General features: G+C 36.1%; 1 protein-coding gene and 1 long non-coding RNA gene across 5 annotated transcripts in view; one reads left to right on the top strand and one right to left on the bottom strand.

Annotated features, from left to right (window-relative positions):
* The window catches only part of LOC124375932, a 92,906-nt gene that overhangs the window by 6,470 nt on the left and 63,549 nt on the right, over positions 1-22,887 (top strand). For 2 of the 3 annotated variants that reach the window (XR_006923744.1, XR_006923745.1), the window contains exon 2: positions 263-346. This is a non-coding gene — a long non-coding RNA (uncharacterized LOC124375932). Of the gene's footprint in view, positions 1-262; positions 347-7,003; positions 7,651-22,887 lie in introns of those variants that run through there. The other variant, XR_006923746.1, reaches the window with a different exon arrangement.
* gfra1a (gdnf family receptor alpha 1a) overlaps positions 12,713-22,887 on the bottom strand; it is an 83,949-nt gene continuing 73,774 nt past the window's right edge. For both annotated transcript variants that reach the window (XM_046834717.1, XM_046834726.1), the window contains 3 exons: positions 20,251-20,453; positions 17,839-17,883; positions 12,713-15,811 (listed from right to left, as the gene is read on the bottom strand). In XM_046834717.1, the coding sequence (XP_046690673.1) occupies positions 15,668-15,811; positions 17,839-17,883; positions 20,251-20,453 (392 nt within the window). In that variant the 3' untranslated portion in view covers positions 12,713-15,667. The remainder of the gene's footprint in view (positions 15,812-17,838; positions 17,884-20,250; positions 20,454-22,887) is intronic.

The raw sequence follows: 22,887 nt of genomic DNA, 5'->3' as shown, positions 1-22,887 counted from the left end.
AAAGAAAATGTTGCCTCTCCAATAAAAATGAGTAAAATAATATTTCTTGTTTTATCTATATAAGCTTGTATTTCTTTGTAATTTAGCTGGGGTTTACATGCAAGAAACCTGTCAATTCAATAGAATAGAATAGCCATAGATGAATATATCTGGTATCTGATCTGTAGCATTTGCATAAAAATGGCTTTGTTCTTTTGAGTCAAAGTGGCATCAAAATATCAAGTGTCTAATGTACGCTTTTCTATTTGATTTTAAAACCCAGAATGACTTCAGCTCTTCAAACAGATCAGATCTGGTGACCTGCATCTAGTTGGCATTGACAGAAAGACAGCGGGGCAAACACAAGGTCAGTTAATCTCTAGAAGAGCATCTTTGAGGTTGTCCTTTTGATTCACTGACATTTTCTGTAAATTTCATCTATTCTCAGAGCAATCATTTTGCTCATTGTCGAGTTTAACAGCAAAAGCATATATTTAATGTCTTGTCTAAACCAATGTGGATGGTTTAATGGGGCCAAAGAACTAAAAAATAAACACTCCCATAAACCCACCTTCACCTGTCTAGTTAATCCTGGAAACCTTCATCATGGCTAGTAAGGTATTAAGATGATAGCACGAAAATAAGTTCTGTAAATGTGTGTAAGTTGGAGAACTCGTGTGTTTAGAGTCACTACTGCAGTATTTCATCCAGAAAAAAGCTGCTGTATCTGTATTCTGTAATTGCTTGAAACCTGCCAAAACCTTTTGGCAATAAAATTTCACAGAATTACATTTTGTGTTCCAGATTTACGTTGGCAAGTAAATTTGATCATAGAAACTGTACTTAGAGTTCAGTGTCATTTATGTAATTTGTAGTGACGGCCAGTAGCCAAACATATTTGGATGACATTTAATGGTGGGGTTCTTACAGCAGCACTATTACTCCATACTTTAGAGCTATATTTAGTGATTTTTGGTGCAATCGATCTGCGTTGAAGCTTCAAATTCAAACAAATGCAGCCCATCCCTTTAGTATTTCTGCCAAAGCCACACTCCTTGGCTAGCATGTTTAATTGCAAATCCAAGAGAGGGAGCCTTCTAAATTGAAAGGAAAGCAAAATGTCTTGTCTTGATTAGTTGAGTGCTGGAGGTTCATATATATATATATATATATATATATATATATATATATATATATATATATATATATATATATATATATATATTTTTTTTTACCTTTTATTTTCAGTTACCGGAGTTTCTTCTTTAAGCAGATGTAGTATCATAGTTAATTTAGTTGATTTAACTCTTAATTAATATAAGTAACCGACCCCACATTTAATCCCCAACACATATATTTTTGTGTGTGCCACAGTTCCTGCATAATGTACGCATGCTGTATTATTAAAGTAAAATCTGCATTTAATTGGCTTAATGGTTACCAAGAAAATGACTTTTGTAAACAAAACTTTGTGTACTTACATTTTGTATATTTGCAATTTGAGGTGCCAGGTAGAGTGATAATTGTTTAGAATGTATGTACCGTAATTTCCAGACTATAAATCGCACCCATATATAAGCCGCACCCACTGAATTTGAGAACGATTTTTATTTTTAACATAAATAAGCCACACCTGTCTATAAGCCGCAGGTGTCTACACTGAAATGAATGAACTTTACACAGGCTTTAACGACAGTGTCTTTTCCCCGGGTGAAATATGTTGAGGCTCCTTTAAGAGCGGAGCAGCATTTTGGGAATAGCCTGCCGCTGCATTTTCTGGTATTTCTGCATGTGTGCAAGACCGAGGAATATGTCCTTATTATTTTCTGATGCTCATTTCTTAGTTTCTTTGACTAACCCGTAACGCTGTTGCCAAGAAAAATAAAAAAGCACGAGTTTTGGAAACCTGTCTGTGCTTATATGATTTCTGTTGCAACTGCAGTTAGTGAGCTCTCCCTTCACCCAGACTCAACACGTTACAACGGCTTGTATCTAAACAGTAGCCTACCAAGAAAGTCATTGTTCACTGTCTTCCTCCTTCCTTTCACAACTATTTCTCTCGAGAGTTTTTCTTTCGGCATCGTCGTGCGTTTAAAAAAACAAAACACTTTTTCTCCCGATGCCGTGCAGCTCAGAACACAGGTGAGGTGCGTATTTTTGTTTCTGTTCGGAAATTTCATTGGTCTAATGTTATGGAGCTCAGTTTTTTGGCTTGAAGTTTGTGAAACCAGGAAAAACCCAGGAAGAATGCATAAATAAGCCGCTTCGTTGTTTAAGCCGCGAGGTTCAAAATGTGGGGAAAAAAGTAGCGGCTTATAGTCCGAAAAATACGGTATGTATGCATGTATGTATGTCTGCACTAGGTTGCACTGTCTGTGCTTTCTCCCGCATAGGAAGCTCCTGTCCCCAAGTCAAATTCCTTGTGGGTGTAAACATACTTGTTAATGAATCTATTTCCGATTTAAAATTTCAGTGTAAAGGTTGAGATTGTGAACATTTGATTCAGACATGCTCAGGTTATAATATGACATGGCCTAATAACTTTAAATGAGCTCTTAAATAAACTTTTTTAACCAAATGTTCTGCTGAAGCGGGTAACATCATTATGTAGGATCATGCTATACTGAGCATTTAGACAAACAAAAGGATTTTTGTACTTTGATCAGTCTGGAGGTATAATTTTTTTTTATGTCTGTGGTGATGAAGAATGTTTCAAGTCTAATACTCTGAGGGTATCAAATGTTAATTGGCTGTATAAACAGATATGGGCGGCTTTGTCATTTCATTAAGAAAAATTAAGATTATGATGTGTGGTAAAAAAAAAAACCCTCAAACTGTTGCACTTAATAAAGGTATTCTAAAGGCTAATTTAAGGCTTGAACTCATTAAATAAAATCTTTAATATCAGAGGATTATTGCTGAGACTCTTAGCTTCAAGCCTTTACCGTACTTTAACTCAACCCATCTTATGTGATACCTATTGTAATGAATAAGAAAGTGTGGATTGCACTAAAAACGTTTGTCGTATTTAAAAGTGATCCTGTATTCACAATTACAGCAACTCTCAATCCTTTGATTGTGGTCTCATGGGCCTTATAGTGCTGATGCTTTATGGATGATTCCCAGCCTCATTATCACTTGGTGACGGAAAAAAAAAAATCACAGAAGATAAGTGTCTTTCCTCTGAGAGTAACCTTGGAATCACATGGAGACTCGAGTGTGGCTGATTGCTGCTGGGAAACGCTCATCAATGTGACGACTGACCTTGGTGTGGCTTGATGACACTTCACCTCAGGAGGCTCTTCATAAAGGGCCAGGTGGTGCGATGAAGACTGACTCGCCTCACACGGCAGCTGCTATGTGTCCTTTGTGTGGTGTTAATGCTAGTAATGCATTTTCATCATTTTATGATCTAAAAAGTGCTTTCTTTGGTTTTGCATTAAGTAACACAGCAAGTCTCCATTCGTTAAAACAACTAAATCTTAACATAAAAACTTTTAGTAGCTGTATCCAAGCTATAGACTCTGGTATTATGTTACAAAATATTGCAACATTCTTCCTCAAATTCCATTGAATTTTTTTTTTATCATTTTTAACTTTCCAACTTTCATTTATATGGATCATCCTCCATACAGGTCCCTGTGAATTAGCTGTTGCAATGAAACCTATAGAAATGTATTCAGGTCTTTCGCAACCAATCAGTGTTGAGAATTCAGCACAGCTGTAGTATGACTTGCTAGAGAATTAGTAGACCTTAAGCTCACAAATGTTTATTCCATTTATTCATGCACTTTCATTTGCGCAACTGTGGTGTTCATGAGGCTAAATCATCTAACCAGCTCAGCCAACCATACTGCACTTTAACGAGTTTGACATTCCATTAGCTGAAAAGCACTTTAGCCTTCTGAACGCCTATGCCCTGATTTAATTTTGCCTTGTAATTAATTCATTTGAGATAGACGTTTGTGGTCACCCAGAAAATGCTTCTTTATTGATGCGGATATGTTCATGAGACCACAGTGTGCTATGTCTAATTTTTTGCTAATAAAATGTTTTTCAATTACACTAGCCACCAAAAGTTTGGATACACTGAAAAGTTTGTTTTTTATTTAACTTATTTTCCCCTTTATTAAAATCATGATGAGCTTAAAGCTAGTGAAGAAGAAGGTTTCAATGACAGACATGCTTTCTGTTGACATCTTAGACTTCTTAGCCGCATGCTCAGCCTGTCGTCACTCAGAATGGTGGATACGATTCGCTTATTATATAAAATGTATTCTCTTTTGCTTTGGCTCCTTAAGCCATACTGCTTAAGAGTAATTTTCTGTCGATTTGCTCTGGAAGGAGTAAAGTGTGACGCTAAATGATCCTACCTTTTACCTGCTAAGCACTCTTCTTTTTCTCTTTCTATTCTGCATTTTCTTATCAGTTGTTGTCTGATATTGCATATCTGGGATTGACCCTGGTTTTGACCCTGGATTGACCCTATCTCCATGTGATTTGTGTTGAAAAGTCTCAGTTACTGTTGGTGTGGAAATGGTTTAGTTGCTAGCCAAAATTATTTAATTTAAGTTTTGGCAGCTAAAGGTTCATATTAAATTAGGTACACTATTTGGACAAATGATTACAGGCACCTGACCATAAGCTTGGTTTGTCTGAACCTGTGAACATCCCATTCCACATTTAGTCCCCATTTGCTGTTATTAAACAGCAACTCTGGGAAGATTCTGCACTAGATTTTAGAGTGTGCCTTTTGGAGATTTGTGCTCATTAAGCCACAAATATTATTACATCAGGTATTGATTTTCCACTTCAACCCATGTCAACAGCATCTTCATGGACCTTTGCTTTATGCACAGAGGCATTGTCATGCTGGAAGTTAGGGGAACATTTCAAGCTACAGCATCTAGAAACATCCTATAAATGTAGGTGCCTCCAATTTTGTGGTAAAAGTTTGGGGAAGAACCACATATAGCTGAATAATTAATGTGTCCCATTCCTATTGTATGTATCCTTATTGTACGTGTATGTCATGAATGGCCTATCTAGGTGTCCTGAAGCCCTATGAACATTGTGTGTGTTCTGTACATGGCTACATTTTTACTTTGACTAATTCTAGTATCAGAAATAATTGTACTAAACTGATACTGTAGTTATTTTCCACCGTATGTCAATTATTAATTTTCTGTGTGTTTCACAAAACAACACTTACTTCAAATATTTTTGCTCTATTGCACTTACCACTTTGGAACTGGTCTAATTTGGCTTTATCTATTTTAACACTCAACCTTTTTATCACTGGTTGCTAGTGATACATTTTCATCATTTTATGATCTAAATCCTTTGGTTTTGCACAAAGGAACACAGCAAGACTCTCGTCAATAAAACAAGTAAAAAATAAATTCCAAAGCAAATAAACATCTAAACAAAACAGTTAGTAGTTTTATAAGAAATACCGATCATTTTCCGCTTTTGATATATTTAGATCATTGGTAATCTGTACATTTCACAGCTTTAGTTTGACTTGCTATTGATACAGATTTTTCCTCAAGCCATAACCTTTTTTTGTTGCAGTATTGTGACAGTTTTAGAACCATCTCAGTTTAGATGTCACTTATCTGTATTATTTTACACTTTATAGCCATGTCCACTTTATGTTAAATGATAGTTGTTTCTGGTAAAGTCTGTTTAACTTTCACACTTGGCTGTAAATTATGCCATGAGAAAGAATAATAGCAGGTGGTTTTTGGCTTCCTTGGCATGAGCCTCTATATCATAGTTTGACTTAGTCATATATTTTGTGTCGACTACAAAAGTAACATGACCCCTAATTTCATAAAGTCTCAGTTTACCTATTGTCAAATGTAGACATTTCTTTATACTTCAGAACTTTTTTTTTAGAAATATCTTTCCTGATATGTAGCACCTACACTATATGGACAATTTGGTCCTCAATTATTGGGATACTTGGGATTTTGATGGCTGTCTTTTTCAGCCATATGTAGTTCCAAACAAAATGAAGGCACACCATTGTAAATGGTGTTGTTTGTTTGTTTGTTTGTTTGTTTGTTTTGGATGTATTGGCCTTACATTTTCTCTTCACTTGAGCTAAGAAACCCTGCACATAGCCAACTATGATCTTTGGTAGCCTGATCTTTAGGAGATCTTTAGGAGCTCTGACCTCAAACCTATTGAACATTTTATAAATTAATCGGAACGCTGACTGCACCCCAGGTATCCTCACCCTACATCAATACCTGACTTTACTAACACCTTTCTGGCTGAATAAACACAAATCTCTACAAACAAATTTAAATCTAGTGGGACCTCTTCCCAGAGGAGTGGCGTTATTATAACAGCAAATAGGGGCTAAATGTGAAATTGGATTTTCAAAAAGCACATGCCAATCTTATGCTCAGGTGTCCACAAACTTTTGTCTACGTATTATATCCCTACAAGTAAAGTTCTATCATTTTCAAATCTGGATACTGTCAAAAGTGTAAAGTAGAAATCACATTTAAAGTTTTCTGTCTGATTCCATTCAAAGTGCTAACATACGCATTATCTAAAAGCAAAAACTGTTTCAAGGATTTTAATGACTTAAATGCTTTTGATTAAATATGCAGTATAAAGAAAGCTATAAAATAAATATGGTCTTGTTCAGCATTCGAGATGATAAACGCTAGCACAGCGTTTGATGAACAGAACCTCATTGTCATCCTCTGTTCCGAAAACTTAATCCAACTTAATTTCAGCATCAAAATGAACTATTTTTTTTGTCCATTTTTTTTCTTTTATATATATTTTTACCATCAATAGTGTCTTACTTCAACATGGCCAGGTATTACTGCAGGATGGCTGCATCCATATGGTATAATTATATACCAAACATGTGTTCATACAGTAGATTTTACAAGATAGGAAACGGCAAAAAAAAAAATCCTGCACTTTCATGGGAAAATATTTCCGCAGTGAGAGCGTGAGTTGTTTTGAATGACTTGCTTTATGTGTTTGGTTATTACAGACAGCTGTTAAAACGTTTCTCTGCATGAGGAGGCGTTTGGATTGTTTTTCAGAAGCTATAAACCCCGGTGGGTCAACATCTGAAGAAAACCTGGTTCTGCCTTACAGACGTATGTGTGTGGCCATCTGTGCTGATGCCTGAGATTTGGGGTACACAAAAGTACAGCATATGGAAGCAGCAAAGACTGAAAAGTAACTAAAAGCAAACACATGACAGGTTTGTTAGATGTTCCCAAGCTGTCAATCTGTAATGGAAATCAGGATTATTTTAAATGATTTTATTATTCTTCAGACTGCTTCTCAATTACTGAAATTAGGGACAAAAATGCACAGTACCTAGAACACTCATTGATTTTGTTTATTGAATTTTTAGTTCTAAAAAGTAATTATGCCCCATCAAAACACTGACTGCATCTTATTGCCCCCAACACATCTTTTGCAGTCTTATTGCATGCCTTATTTCCCTTTGTATTACATTCCTGCAGTATATGTATTTAACCAGTGGGTCCTGTGTCGAAAATACAAACACATATTTAGTAAAATATTGAATATGTAGAATATTTCTTTCTGGCTGTTACAAAGAACTGATCTTGGAGACTCTTTGCGAAATAAATATGAAAGAAAACTCATTTTTTTCCATTAAAAAAAACCCCTAAATAATCTAGAGTTATGCATGCTTTTTTAATGTCTATGGTGCATCCATTATACAGTCCCTGTGTTAGTTGCTACTATGGTACATATTTGTACCGACTGTATATTGACAAAATGTGTTGTAGTTAGTAAAGGCAGGTACTGATGTAGGTAAGGCGAGGAGGCCTGGGGTGCAGTCAGGGTTCCAATTCACCCCAGAGGTGTGCACTAGGGGAGGTCTGAGGTCTGTAGCAGGCCACTCACGATCATATCTTCATAAAGCTGGATTAGTGCACAGGGTCATATACAGGGACAAATACACAGGCAGTCCTAATGATCAATCCTGATGATTTTAAGATTACAATAAGTGGCCCCTGACTATTAGATTGGTATGTGTTTTCTGACCATCCCATTCCACATTTAGTCTCCATTTGCTGTTATAATAATCTCCACTCTTCTGGGAAGGTGTTTTACCAGATTTTGGAATGTGTTTTTAGAAATTTGAGATTTTATTCAGCTACAAGGATGTTAGTAAAGTCAGGCACAGATGTAGGATAAGGAGGCCTGGGGTACAGTAATCATTGTATTACATCCAGATCAATAGGGTTAAGAGCTCTATCGTAGATCTTCCTTTTGAAGCTTTGCAAAGCATCTTAATGCTGGCTTGCATGCAGGCTTTGTGCACAGGGGTATTGTCCTGCTGGAACAGGTTTGGGTCTTCTAGGAGATTCTCATTCTTGTAGTTTCCCATCCAAAAATAAGTTGTTGGTTTTGATTTTCACTTTTCCTGATGGCTTTTCATCACGTGATTATTTTTGGGCAATTTTACCAATCTGGTTTGAGTTATTGCGCTAAATACTTGAGTGATGGACTCTCTTTTTTTGCACTTTGTTGAATCTATACGTGCAGGGATGATGTGTAAGAATTGTGAAGTTCATAGTTTCAAATGAAGTCTGACCTTTTATTTGATGTCATGTTTTCTTAGTCATTAGGCATTCACAGGACTAGTATTACAGTGTAGCATGTTATCATTCAGATGCCCTTCACACGCAAGATGGATGGACTCATTTGTAACCTCAATCTTTACTCAATTATGTTCCACTTACGCCTGGTAATTGTCCTCATCTGACGGAGGAGGATCAAGTGGACTACAAAGGCTGGAGTTGTTTCAGGGTCACATACTCCCACACCGTGTGAAGAATGGCTTTCCAGTTCTTCTGTGGCTATCACAATATGTTTCATCACTGCAGTGAAAGACGGCCCTTCATGTTTTTCAGCTACAAATGACAGTGACGCACAATATCGCTTTTGTCACGGCATCACGCTGCTCGAGTGTCACAGTGAATGTTTTTGGTTTTCTCTAAATTTGAGCATGCGTCAGTCAGTGTAAGATTCAAGAGTTCCCCAAGTTGTAAGAAACGCTTGTCTCAAATAAAGTTTAGAAAGGTGCTGTAGAACAAATATCCTGTCATTTTGCCTCGTTCTATATTTCAATGTTTTATTTAATATGGTAAATAAGGAATAAAACTAAATCATTGGTTTTATTTACATAGAAATAGTCATGATGGTTGACAGGGATTCGTTACTACACCCAGGTTGATAAATTACCAATAACCATGTTTTATAAAATTATATTTATGTAGGAATGACCTCATACTTTTTAAAATCATTTAGCTTGCATTTAATAAAGTTAATGTTTGTTAGTTTCTCTTATTAGGTTATTTTGAACTTTTATTTCTGTTAAAAACATCTGCTCTTGAGACTTTCTCCGTGTTCACCTTATCGAAAACCTCACCAGATCGATGATGCTTTTTTTATCTTACATTTTAAAATGTGTTTATTAATAAAAAACAGATTTCTATGATCTTTTTCTAACATTTATTTGCACCTATAAGAGCAAAAGACAAAAATGCTACTATAGTCCAATGACATTTAATTCTTGTTCTTTTGTGGAAAGGCCAAAATAAACATCTTTTTTTTTTTTTTTTTCTTTTTTTCTTTCAGAAAACCCACACAGTCTATAACAGAATCTCCTAGAAAGGCAAATACTCTTAAAGCAAACATCGTTTTCATATTTCACAAAGCATTGTTGCCTGGAGGTTAGTGATTAGACTTGCATGAGGTGGCTGTTCATTATCAGAGTGTTGGGTAGTTGTGTTTACCCAACATCCGTAGCCTCTGCGGCATCCAAATGACACCACTACTTATTATTGCTATTTTATTAATAGTGGATTATTGTTACTTATTATGTGTGGATATTATCTTCTTTAAACTTTGCACTGAGGTCGTAGTCGGGAAACCTCTTCATCTGAAAACAGGGGTATGGATTTGGAGTAGATGGATCCAATCTTTAAAAATCAGTAATAGCTCAAAAGTATGCCTGAGTTGGTTAGGACAAATTCAATTGAGATGAATTTTTCATAGTTATGACTTAGATTTTTCAAAAAAATGTCTGTTGGATTATTTAGTAAGTGACAAATTGTCTAAAAAGCAAACTATAGCTTTAAAGTCAAGTGCATACATTTAATTGAATTAAATTTGATTTGTGTAGCGCTATTGGCAAGTGACATTGTTTTAAAGCACCTTTTACATAATAGAATAGAGGGCAAATATCATTCTAAAGCATCAAAGCATCATAGATTGGTCCCTATAAGTTTATTCCTAATGCATGAGTCAGTGGTGAGCAAAAAAACTCACTGAGATGATGGGAGAAAAAAAACATGAAAGGAACCAGACTCAAAAGGGAACCTGACTTAATCTTGATGACCCCGAATATCCATTCATTATAATTTCAACATTGTTAAGGTTATTAACTGTTCACTGATGGACACTTAAATGTAAAACCTTTCATTGTAATTGTAGCCATAAACCATTGTTTTAAACAAAATGTTCAAATACTTTTTCATACTTCTTGGGTTTGATCATCCAAAGTGACCTCATGGATTTTTAGGCTCTTTAGTGAATGGTTTCCAATTTAAGAAAAGTGGGATGAATCAGGTAGGTCCAGAAAGGAGAAGGGGACAGGATCACTGATATCTCAGGCTCATGTCTACCTTGACACAGAGAAAAAGAGAGGCAGCGAAACATGGATTGTTGGGTATCCTTGTTGTTAAGTAATAGTTAGGGACACTGTACAGTGTCAGCCATTACCTTTTAATAGAATATAGACTATCCTTTATTTGTCACCTATACATTACGGCACAGTGAAATTCTTTCTTTGCATATCCCACTTGCTCGGAAGCTGGGGTCAGAGCGCAGGGTCAGCCATAATATGGTGGAGTACAGATGGTTTAGGCCCCCCAACCTTCCGATCAGAAACCCAGCACCTTAACCACTGAGCTACCCCTCCCCCTATTACTTGGCATAACCTGAATTCTGGCATGTAAGATTAGCTTGAGTTTATTTGAATCAGGTCGGCCCGGGATATGATGGTAAATAACCATTTCCAGCTTTACATACAAGTTAATATTGTGCTTTATCTTGATTTTGTTCTGGTCGTGTTGTTTACATTTGACGTACTGTTTACTGTTGCTGATGCTTCTGCATGGCCCTACCAAAAGATCTGCATTTCCCAAACAAGTTTATATCAAAGTTTCACTCTTGTTTCAGTGTGTAATCTCTTTTCAGAGTCGTTGAACCATGTAGAGTTGTATCTATGAAATGCTGCTATAAGCATGAATCCTGTCCTATGCTCATCCCAGGACTCCTATTTAAAATACTCATACCGGACCCTTTTTTCAACAGTGTTTGCCTTTACTCTTCTTTTCCTGTATACTATAATGATTTATCATTTTGACAGTTTCATCCTAATGGCATCTCAACCTCACCTCTGGCTTGATTTTTAAGGATCTTTAATCCTTATAATTCAGTAAGATTGAACTCATTTGATTTATTGCATAGATTTGTTGAAGTGTATAAACAAGTGATCATGAAACATATCACATCAGCCGCGATAAATAGTAGCGTGTTGTTTAAACTTTTGTCGAAAGGTTAGTGATGTCACATTTTATCAACTCCCGGGCAGATCATTGTGTATTCAAGGCATTCTAGATCTAGCAGTGGTGGAATCTGTTTATATGGATCTTACCATTTGCTTGGTTTAGTCGATATTTGTTGTTTTTAATTTCACAGCTTGTTTTATACTTATTATATTCACCTTTGTTAGTCAAATTAACCTGTATTTTTTTTTTCTGTTTCTGCATTAGCTACTGTTACTTGGTGGTGAGTCGGTTTGAGTACGTGGACACTGGCAGTGTCAATTATACTGTATATATAATACAATAAGATTATGTATACCAGGTCTTCTTTAATTAACTATAAAATGAAACCCCCAGCTTATAGGAACAAGTAAAATTCTTGCCATACCTAAAACTAGTATGCAACCTCGCCTTGCCTAAGTTATCTTATCATCTTTATTTTCTACATACTAAATATTTGACTTTGGACTCTATAGCTAAAGGTATAAACCAATGTATGAGTAGTAGAGACATTAAATATTGTACTATTCACACGCTACTTCCTGGTATGTGTATTTGGGTTGGTGTGCAGTACATATTGAACCGTTCCTCAAACATCTATACAAATTTAGATATTATTCAAATTCGTTTATTGAACTTTCTTTACCTTTAAAGCTTCCTTTACTTACAAACGTATTGACACCAAATTTTTGGTTCTTCGCCAAATTTTTACCACAGATTTGGAGGTACACAATTGAATAGAATGTCTTTGAATGCTATAGCTGTTCCAGCATGACAGTGCCCCAGCTCCATAAAGATATGGTGTAAATGATTTGGAGTAGAAGATCTTGGAGTAGAAGATTGGCCTGCTATAAAGCTCTGACCTTAATCCTATTGAACTAGAAGTATTGGAACACTGCGCACACCCCAAATGTATTTTATTTTATAATATTTAAACTCTTTTTAAATTCGTTATAATAGAATTATCATTTTGAAATACCATAACTAGAGTTCAGAAATAACTGTTCCCTAAATTCCATTAGCTTCCTCCAAATCTGTTGATTAGTAACAGTATCACTCCGAGCTTCAAAACGGGGGAAAAAATTAAAACAAACCACAGTATATATGGTTGGATGAGTCACCAATTTAATCATTTTTCATATAATATTTATTTGTACATTTTCACAAGCTAGGAAGAAATATGTCAGATGGGGAAACCTTATTCATTTATAAACAAGAACAACTCGTTCATTTATCAACCTGTAGAGTGTGGGTGTGTATGCTTTTTATTGTTGTTATACCATGTTCTGTCCCAGACCTTTTCAGCATTCACTGAGTGTACAGAACACTGGAACGTAGGTGTGCGAATTTCCTGAATCTGTTCGACGGATAATGCTAGAATCTAGATTTGATTTGACCTGGTATACCCACTTTGATCAGTACAAATAAAAGTAGGTAAAGCGGTTGTTTTGCAGTACAGAGAATGTGAAACATGAATGAAAACTGTGAGCAAATAACCTTGTCAGCCCAATGTTAAAATAATGATATTTAAGAACTTTCCTGGAACCAGCCCTTTAGTACTAGTAAATTTCATGCCAAAACACGAAAAGGCAACAGATGCAAATTAGGAGTTATCAAGAGAATAAAAAATAAAAAAATGTAATTGTATAAAATAAACATGTACAAGCATTTTTAGAAATGATTGGCTTTTACTTTAACAATGTTAAAAAAATGAAAAAATAAATGTAGCAGAACAGTACAATGACTGTTCAAAAAAGCATCTTCAGTACATTTCTGTAACAGATCCTGTGGACAGGAGTGGAAATTAAACTTTGATTTAAGTTCAAACCAAGCATAACATTTGTGGTGTGAGTTAAAAGCAGTAACATGACGTGACCATGCAAAAAAATTAAAATCCTTCAAATTATTTATAGCCAGAAACCAATTGCTACAATAATGAATTCACAAACTGTTGTACTTCATTTGTAAATACAAAATAAACGGTTATAGGAAATATATGCCATTCCGATATGTTCAAGCTTACTGTTAAGTCCCTCAATTACTTTTAATTTGTATTTTATTAATTTTTCATTTTCTAAAAGGCTTGCGAAAAAATTCTCGGTTTGCCCTTATAGGCATTTCATTGTATAAGACAAAAGTAACAGTTCTGGCTCTTTTTGTACTTTTTAATACTTCTTGGTATTTACATTCTTTAGTAATAATGTTTAAATTTAAACAAAGATATCGAGAAATCAGTGGAATGAGGCAGAAGATGAAAAAAGTGACTGATAATCTGGAATGAGAATGAAGTTGGTGGGAAATGTCCCACCGTTGACAGAGAAATGAATTGTGCAGATGATCTGAAGGCCATAATATGAATCCAATAGTCAGAAAAGCACAATGATATCCAGAAGCATTGTGTTGTGTACACTCAGTGTAGCCCTTACTGCATAGCAAGGCAATGCATCTACCCTTGAAATGCCCGCCTAGAGCTGCTAATGCCACCTGTATGTGTTTTACTGCAACAGTTATAACCCATACAACTCTGTTTCTTGCATGGGCAAGAGTTCTCTCATAAAGAAAACACACAATGCAAAAGATATAAAAATAAGAGTTTTTTTTCCCCCCTTTCTCTACATTTCGCTTTCTTTTTTACACCATTAAACAACAGTGTAGTGTTCGGTGAAAATCTCTGTAGTACACTTTGGGGCAGCAGTCAGTATAGGTGGAGTTTATTCCTTTTATGTGGTGTATATATTTGTCTGTCTTAACAAGTCATTATGACTTTATGCAGTAGGATATGACATTGCAATATCAAATCAAATTTTTTTGTAAATAAGGTTTTTAATAAGATCTGAATGCCCTGTATCTAAAGAGAGCAAGGCATTAATGCGCTCTGTGTGTTTTCTTTTTTTTTTCATTTTTTTTATAGCCAAACTTCATGTCATAAATGCTTCAAATGTGCAACGGCTTTTCAAGCTGCACATGCTCTGGTTCGTTTCAAAGGAAACGGTAAAGTTCGGACTGATTGAGATCAAGATTTGATTTGAGCGTACAGCCATAACGCAGCCTTCTTCTGTGATGCTTGGAATTACAACACAAAAAAAAAAAAAAAGGAAAAGAACACTATAATATAGATAACTATTTCATCTGGACGCAAGGGGTCCAAGCACGGTCTACAGTGTAAAGGCATTTCGAATGTGCACTTTGAGAACAATGAGTTTGGACTGATGGTTACAATTACAGTGATGCTTCATAAGTGAGAATATAAGAGCTCAAGGAAATCATATACAACCCTGGTGATGTTCACAGACCTGCAGGCACTCTGCTCAGTGCAGTTGAACTGACCCAGGCACTGTAACACACACACACACTCTTTTAGACTCTCTGTGCTCAGTAATTCTTCCTGACCCAAAGTAGGATCTCAAAATATATATACTATACAGATACGAATCGTTATGCTCTTCCAAAATATGGGATGTCTTATTAACTTCAAATCAGATTAAAGCTATGAAAGTAGCCGTTTTATAGGAATATTCATTCACAACAGAAATCCCAGCAACCAAAACTTCCTTGGAGTTTGTGTGCCTCTGTTATTCCGTATGTCTGACACTTTGCGTTTATGTGACGCGTAAAGTGGAAATGGCTTAAAACTGACAAAACCTCCCAGTAAGCCTCCGTTGTTTTTGTGTGGCAGTTAGGAGTCAGTGCATATCATACCGCACGCAAAATACACAAAAGAACATTTGTCAAACGTTTAAGTCAGCTTCCGCCACTCATCTTCCCCACCGTTCGAAAGGACCTCTCACCCCTAGAGACCAGGATGTGGTTCATCTCAAATTTTTCACTGTTCATCTCCAGATACAAAAAAAGAATAAATCCCAACAGGTAACTCAAGTTACACTGAAATCACTTTCGCAGAAGCCAAAGCTCAAAAAACTGAAAGCTGTAAAAAAAAATACAGAGGTGTGACAGTGAGAAAAGGTGATTACAACAGGTAGACCTGGAACATATATCAGAGATCTTTTTTTTTTTTTTATACAAAGTATGAGCGTCCATGTGTTGCATTGGCCAGGTGGCTACAACAGCAGTGCCAGGGTGGGAGGAAGGAGTGCCAGGGAGCAGTGCAAAGAGCTGAGCAGCAGCAGAGTGCTAAAGCCTGATTGAGATGCTGAGTTCCCCGAGATGGAGTTGGAGGAGCTGGGGTTGTCGATCTGAGGGTCCTGGACAAAAGAGATTATAGAGATTGAGAAAGGGAAATGAAATTGTTTATCAAAGTATCTAAACAAACAAGGTAGACTTTTATTTTAAGTCACTTAACTCTTGTATTTTACATTTAATACCATAAAAAATGCAATGTAAGCTATATGTGAGTATATTTGAAATTGTTATAAGATCAGATTTCTTAAGTTTTTCTTATCAGCTTTGTTTTCCTCCATGAAAGATCTAATACAAAGGACATATGATTTCAATTTCCGACGATCTGACGATCAGTTATTAACTTCCAGCTGGTTAAACTGGTTAAGAGCAACTTGTAATGCAGACATTTACTGAAATATCGTGCAAAAATAAATGTATAAAAAAACTATCTAGTGTTGTTCTGATGGCAAGAGGAATACAGAACTTGAGAACGAATAAATGATAAATTGTTCGGTTGCCTTAGTAAATCTATTTCATCACACTACCTTATTAAGTGCACAGCTGTTATGTTTAATTCTGTACTTTATTCACCAACTACATTGTCTGGACAAAAGTATTGGCGCACACAACTGTATAGAATGTCTCTTGATGCTGTAGCATAACATTTTTTCTTTACTTGAAAATCTGTTTCAGCGTGAAAATCCATGAACTCCATGAACATAGATTAAAATGGAAGATCTACATCCTAACCCTACTGAACACTTTTTGGATGAATGTGAAAACGGAAAGCATCTATCCTCACCCTACATCAGTACCTCATTTTTCTAACACCCTTGTGGCTGAACGAGCACAAATTCCACAAGCACGCTCCACAGTCTTCTCAGAAAAGTGGAGGTTATTATAACAGGAAATGGGGACTAAATGTGGAATGGGATGTTAAAAAAACAAACCAATCTTACGCTCAGGTGTCCACAAACTTTTGGTCCATATAGTATATTTTTAACTAATTTGTAAAAATGTTATATTTTTGGTAACACTTAATGCTTTTTTTCTGCTGCTATTTATTTTTTTTTTACACATCGCTATGCTTTTAAACCAGCCTTGTACAGCAATAAAGCCCAAAAATGCTGTAAAGTGACTTATGCTGATGCATTTTTAGTTAAGGGGTGACATAAAAAAAAAGCACTTTGTATTCGATATACATTACACAGATAAAGATGAATAATGCCGCAATAATATGTAGAAGCTGAAAAAAAGTATTTTTTTTTTGCTGTTTGGATACGCCGCTGTTGCACTAAATGTCACTCCAGCATGTAATGCTGCTTTTATTATGTACAATGACATTTACTGAACTTTAAAAGGCAAAAGATAAGCAACGTTCCCAGTTCAGCATTTTGCACTACAAAGCCCATAAGCAGGAAGTTCACTTGAGGGTGAGGTCAAAGATCGAGTGGAACTTTCCACACTATCACAAGAGAACGATCATCCCATTGGTTATCAGCTTCCCTCCGGTTTCGTTTCTTACAGTAGATCTACAGATTATCATTTCTACATGAACAAACGGACGTGGTCATTTGATTGACGCTTTAGATTTTGTTGGTGTGCTGTGACAGAAAAATGAAATATAAATATATATATATATATATATACACACACAATATAACCAAAAGTGTTGGAACACCTGACTTTTCCAGCCATATGTGTTTTCCCCCATATGTTAAAGATGTAAAAAATCATTTATATGTGCTATTTTTTGCAATTACATATTATACATACAGTATAATTACATACTGTATGTTTCATTCCAAGCTTTATTTGTCTTCATAATGGCTATATGCATATGAAATAAACCAAGGCTATATACGTTTCTTCCATTTATTTGTGCACGTAACTTTTAGGTAGGAATTGTGTTGAATTGTGTTGAATTGTGTTAGTTGCCACATTCGATGCTTATGAACATATATGTGCAATCATCAGAATAAAAATCTGTGATTGACAATAATGCCAACTGAAAGACAGTGTTATTTTAAACACCGCCTTCTGGCCAATGAGAGTAAAAAAAAATCTGTCTAACAGGAGTGTGATGTTATAGCAATGCAGTCACACTTACCACACATAACATATCCATTGTTTGGTTGGTCTTCAGCTTTTGTGCCTGGAGAGAAATTGAGAAAAGGATCAAGAGATTGCTATGGCGAGCACTTGTACTGCTCCAAAAAGTGCACTTGAATGCTCTTATAAATTTGGACTCCCTTAGAAACTAAAAAAAACCCCCGCTGAGTTATAAAGTGGAAATTGAGGCAAACTTGCGGAAATTGAGGAAACATAATCACCACAATCAGACCTCAAGGAAAAAACTTTCAAGTGGAAATTTTGAGTGCATCCACCCCCCCCCCACCTTTCTAAGGCTGTGTCTTTTTGTCTATTACAGTCATTACAGAAGAGCAGATGCAGTTCAGCTTAATGCACTGGCTTAAACCTGGCCTGATCATAAATAAATGAGACAAATAGACTCTGATTTAGTACTGACTTGTAAGATTACAGTTCAGAGACTAATATTTTAGAGTTGAGTAAGGTTTTAAAGAATCAATCCACTAATGAGAATTGTGGTAATTAATGTTAATGCTAAAAATAAGCACACTTTATGCGTATTATTACCGAGCTGCCGAGATGACAAGGCAGTTATATTTTAATATAATTGCTTGTCCACAAATTACTACACTGAGACCACAAGATATGTTGATGGCGATGAGGTGCTCAGTCTGTGACCACAAAATATTACATCGTAGCCACAATCTGTGTAACTGGAGCACATGACTTATTATGTTGGAGCTGTTTACATTTTTATATAACAATGTAAATAGTATTGAGACGCTAGAATTTTCCAGCCATCTGTGGTTCTTCGCCAAACTGTTTGTGTACACACAATTGTATTGGACGTCTTCGGATGCAGTAGCATTAAATACTCTATTTAAATGCTTTACATGGATTGGACTGGAAGATCTAGAGTGGTCTGGAGTTCTAATGTTAGCCCTATTAAACACCATTTAAATGGATAACCCCAGGGCTTCCTCACCCTTCATCAGTACCTGAATTTAGTAACATCCTTGCGGCTGAATGAGCACAAATCTCCATTAGCGCACTCCAAAATCTAGTGGAACGTCTTTCCAGAAGAGTGGGGGGTTATGACGACAGTAAAGGGGATCAAATGTGGAATAGGATGATTAAAAAGCACTTACTAATCTTATGTTCAAGTGTACACAAGTTATTTTTTTTCCATAGTGTCCACAAAATGAACTATTATCAGTATTATCAAGGTTTACGGGTTATGATTTAAAAATACAACGCAACAGTTACCACAAGCAGAGCATCATAGTGATTTTGAACATAAAACGTTGCCCTCAATTGAACTGCTCTTTTGCGAAACCTAAAAGCTGAACCATTTTTGAACCACAAGAGTCATAACCACAGAGTGCTACTGCTGTGCCTTTAGTTTGAGGATGAAGGTTTTACTAAATACCTGCCAATCATTACTGTACACCCTCAATAACATGCTATAAACAACAGAGTGAATCAATTGTAAAAAAAAAGATTTAATGAGTTCGCACCATCTCGTGCCATATTGAAAATCATCTCAACCCTCCCGACGTTATCAAAACACCGTGTGGCAGCTTGGCGTTTGCTTGGTGAAATCTGGCCGTGAGCTTGGGGGAAATGAGTTTTATGCAGATGAGCAACAGCTTCTGTTAGCACTCTGTGTGTTTGGCATGGCCTCTGTGTTTGTGTGTGTGTGCAACATGGAAATGTGAGGTGCTTTTATAAGCGGTTTGGTGACAGTGTAATGAATTGGTGGAACTGATGGAGCCAAAGTCCAGGATGATAAAGCGGTGCCTGATACGCTATGAAAACTGTTTATCATTTATAATTTATTTCCAGAGAAAGGTCCTGACCTGACACTTGGATAAAAGAAATGGAAACAAATGCTTCAGTACTTCTAAATGTTGCACTATTTATCACCATTAGGATATGATAATGTGCATAGTTGCGATCTGGAATAGCACACTTGTCCTTTTAGTTCTCGAGTTTAATTGTATTTGTTCTGTCGGATTTGCGAGCTGCAATTTTTTTTTTCTTCATAGAAAATTCATCCCGAGACTGACGGCTATTTAATTAGTTTGCTAATTCTCGCTCTCTTTCTTTCGCTCACTTTGGAAAGGGGATGTCTTGGCAAGTGGAAATATATTTAATACAGAGAAATGTATTCAGGATTTCTCATTATGAGATTACTGTACATCAAATATACATTATAAACCCTGCGTTCTAAGCATATTCAAGTTAAATTAGTTTACTCTTCAGAATCTTGTTAGTCCCTGGAAATGAAAATTAAATGTTTAAAATGTACATAACGCACTCTTAATTTTGAATTCGCTAAAAGTAAAAGAACTGTCTGCTCTCCTCTTTGGTTATAGTAGAAATATATAAGTGAGCCACTTCAGCTAACTCTATGAGGCCCAGGACTGACCTGCAGGTTTCCACAGAAATTATACAGTGAGTTGTCTCCGGGGTTCAGGTGGTTGCCATGAGATTCTGGCTCCAAGGAGTTGGGTGATTTTTCACGTCCTCGACCTTTTTTTGACTGACCGATCACCGGCGTTGTGCTCTGCACTGGAGACGACTGCCACACGCTCACATCTGTCCCGTTTCCAAAAGCCTGAATGGAATTACCTGCAGAAACAATAGGCAACATTAGTGACATCTAAAAATTAAATAGTTGTATGTATATATAAATATACACACACACACACATATACACAAATGACTTTACCAGCCATATATGGTTCTACTCTTTTGTCCGTACAGTGTATAAAATAATATATATCTTTATTTATTACTAGTCAAAAATAAACTTTGGGCAAATTGCTGTTGTATTAGAGAGGAACAAGCTGTTACTGGGTGGTAACTATAACTCTGCTTCTCATTAGACTGCAGAAAACCCTGTTGTCATTTCCCCCAAAAGTTTTCAATACAAGTAATAATGCAATCTTGTATGGGAAAATGGAAAAAGTTATTCTTTTTGGTTATTAGTACTGGACCTTTGAACCCTACAATAGTTTTTACACCCACACGCAAACAGAGGTTGATTCTGAACAATATAACACCTAGATTTGTCAATTTCCCTATACTACGACTAAACATAAAAAAATGAATATAATGCCACAGAGTATTATAGCATTTTATACAATTACTGACACTAAGTGAATAAAGCAAGCAAATGAGTTTATTATTGGCCATGTAAGATTCACTTCCAAGGTTTTTTCACTTGGCAGATGCTCACATTGCCAGACACTGTAATAACCAAGAAAATGGAAATAAATAAATAGAGCATGAGGAAATGTGCCGACTGGGTCTTTATTAGCTCATTAGTCCAGTAATATGTGCATTTAGTTCAAAAGATGCTTGTATGCAATCACACATTTTATGCGACTATTATATAATTTTGTATCAGCACTACAACGTATACAACTCGGACAAAAGTATTCAGAAACCCGACTTTTCCAGCCATATGTGGTTCTTCCCATACTGATAAAAACAAAGGTACACAATTGTATAGTATGTCTCTGGATGCAATAGTATTACATTTTCCTCTCACTTGAACTAGAAGATCCAAAAAATGTTCTTGAAATTGATCTACAGTAGGAGACCCACTGCCCCTGTGTGCAAAGACAGCTCCATGAAGATATGTGGCCTGCTATAAAGCTCTGACCTCCACCCTATTGAACACCATTGGGATGAATTGGTACGCTGACTGCACCCCTCCTCACCTTACCTAGATCAATTTTGAAAAACATAATTTTTATGCTGGGCTCATAAAGCACAACTAATTTCTCATTTCTAAGTCTAAGAGTCAGTGGCCATTTAAGAACATCTGGAATGAGATTTACACTTCTTAAAAATAAAATAGAATACATTTAGTTTTCCGAAAAACGGCACTGTTTTGCCTGCCTTTATCGATCGTCATCGATCCTACAGATCGATGTCTGAAACACATACTGTATTTTTGCTAATGTACACACACTTACCTAGGAGGAGGTGTGTTTGTATTAGAGAGATAAACACTGCGTACACCAACATGCATGTCGATATCTAGATTCTGTCCCTGACACCCCTCAGAACAGTGGCGCTAACCTTCAGCTGGGTAAATACGCCACTGATAAATATTGGATCACACCAATGATTAAGTGGCAGCGATTGTATAGAATGTCATTGAAACGTAGCGGTTTGATGATTGACTGTTCCTGGTCCATGAGCATCAATCATGATGGAAATAAGCTGGATTGAGCTTGGTTAATTATTAATGTAGTGTTTGTTCCAAACAGCCTGATCTCACCCTTTTCTTGCTGTCAGTAATACTATACCGATTCTTCCTGTTCCTGTGCGAGTGAAACACATATTGTGATTAGTAGCAACTTCAAGGACTTTACTAAAAAAACCAACAATTTGATTAGTATATAATAATTTATTTTCTATAACAGCAGCACTGTAAATCAAATTATAGGTCTATCATTCATTCAAGTTTCCATAGTAACAAATTGGTTGCATGGATTTCTCTAGCAAATGATGTAAATGAACTGATTAAGAAATGGTGTGTTATTGGGTATATGATCATTTCTGTGAGGAATATTTTTAGTTTGCTCACACAGAGACATGACAAAGATTTCCACCCATGGCAATGTGTAAAGGATTGAGGATTTTAGGTTGTTTTCTGGTATCTTAATAATATGACTGGCCGATGCTGGTGAAGAAGCAACTTTTTACATTTTGTCTTGGATTAACTTTTATATAATACTGCTCACTATCATGTGCACTGCTCACATGTGTAACACTTATGTGTAATGTATCTCTTAACTAAAGGTAATCCATGTATGTACACCTTGTGTTTTTGCCCCTCCAATCATGAAGTTGCTATCCTCTATTACACCAGTTACCTCTGAACATTACCTCACGTTACCTCACAAAAAGCATACAAGGTGGCGGAGGTATACGTGTTCCATTTATATTTTTTCAACAAAACAAAATGTCAGACCTTGGTGTCACCATAATCGGTTATTTCATACTGAGCCATTTCATCTGCTGTTTAGTCATTAATAGTCTTAATCTT

The sequence above is a fragment of the Silurus meridionalis genome, chromosome 2 (assembly GCF_014805685.1).
Source record: "Silurus meridionalis isolate SWU-2019-XX chromosome 2, ASM1480568v1, whole genome shotgun sequence".
NCBI lineage: Eukaryota > Metazoa > Chordata > Actinopteri > Siluriformes > Siluridae > Silurus > Silurus meridionalis.
Note: the sequence above shows the minus strand (reverse complement) of the source record. Positions and strands in the feature narration are given on the sequence as shown.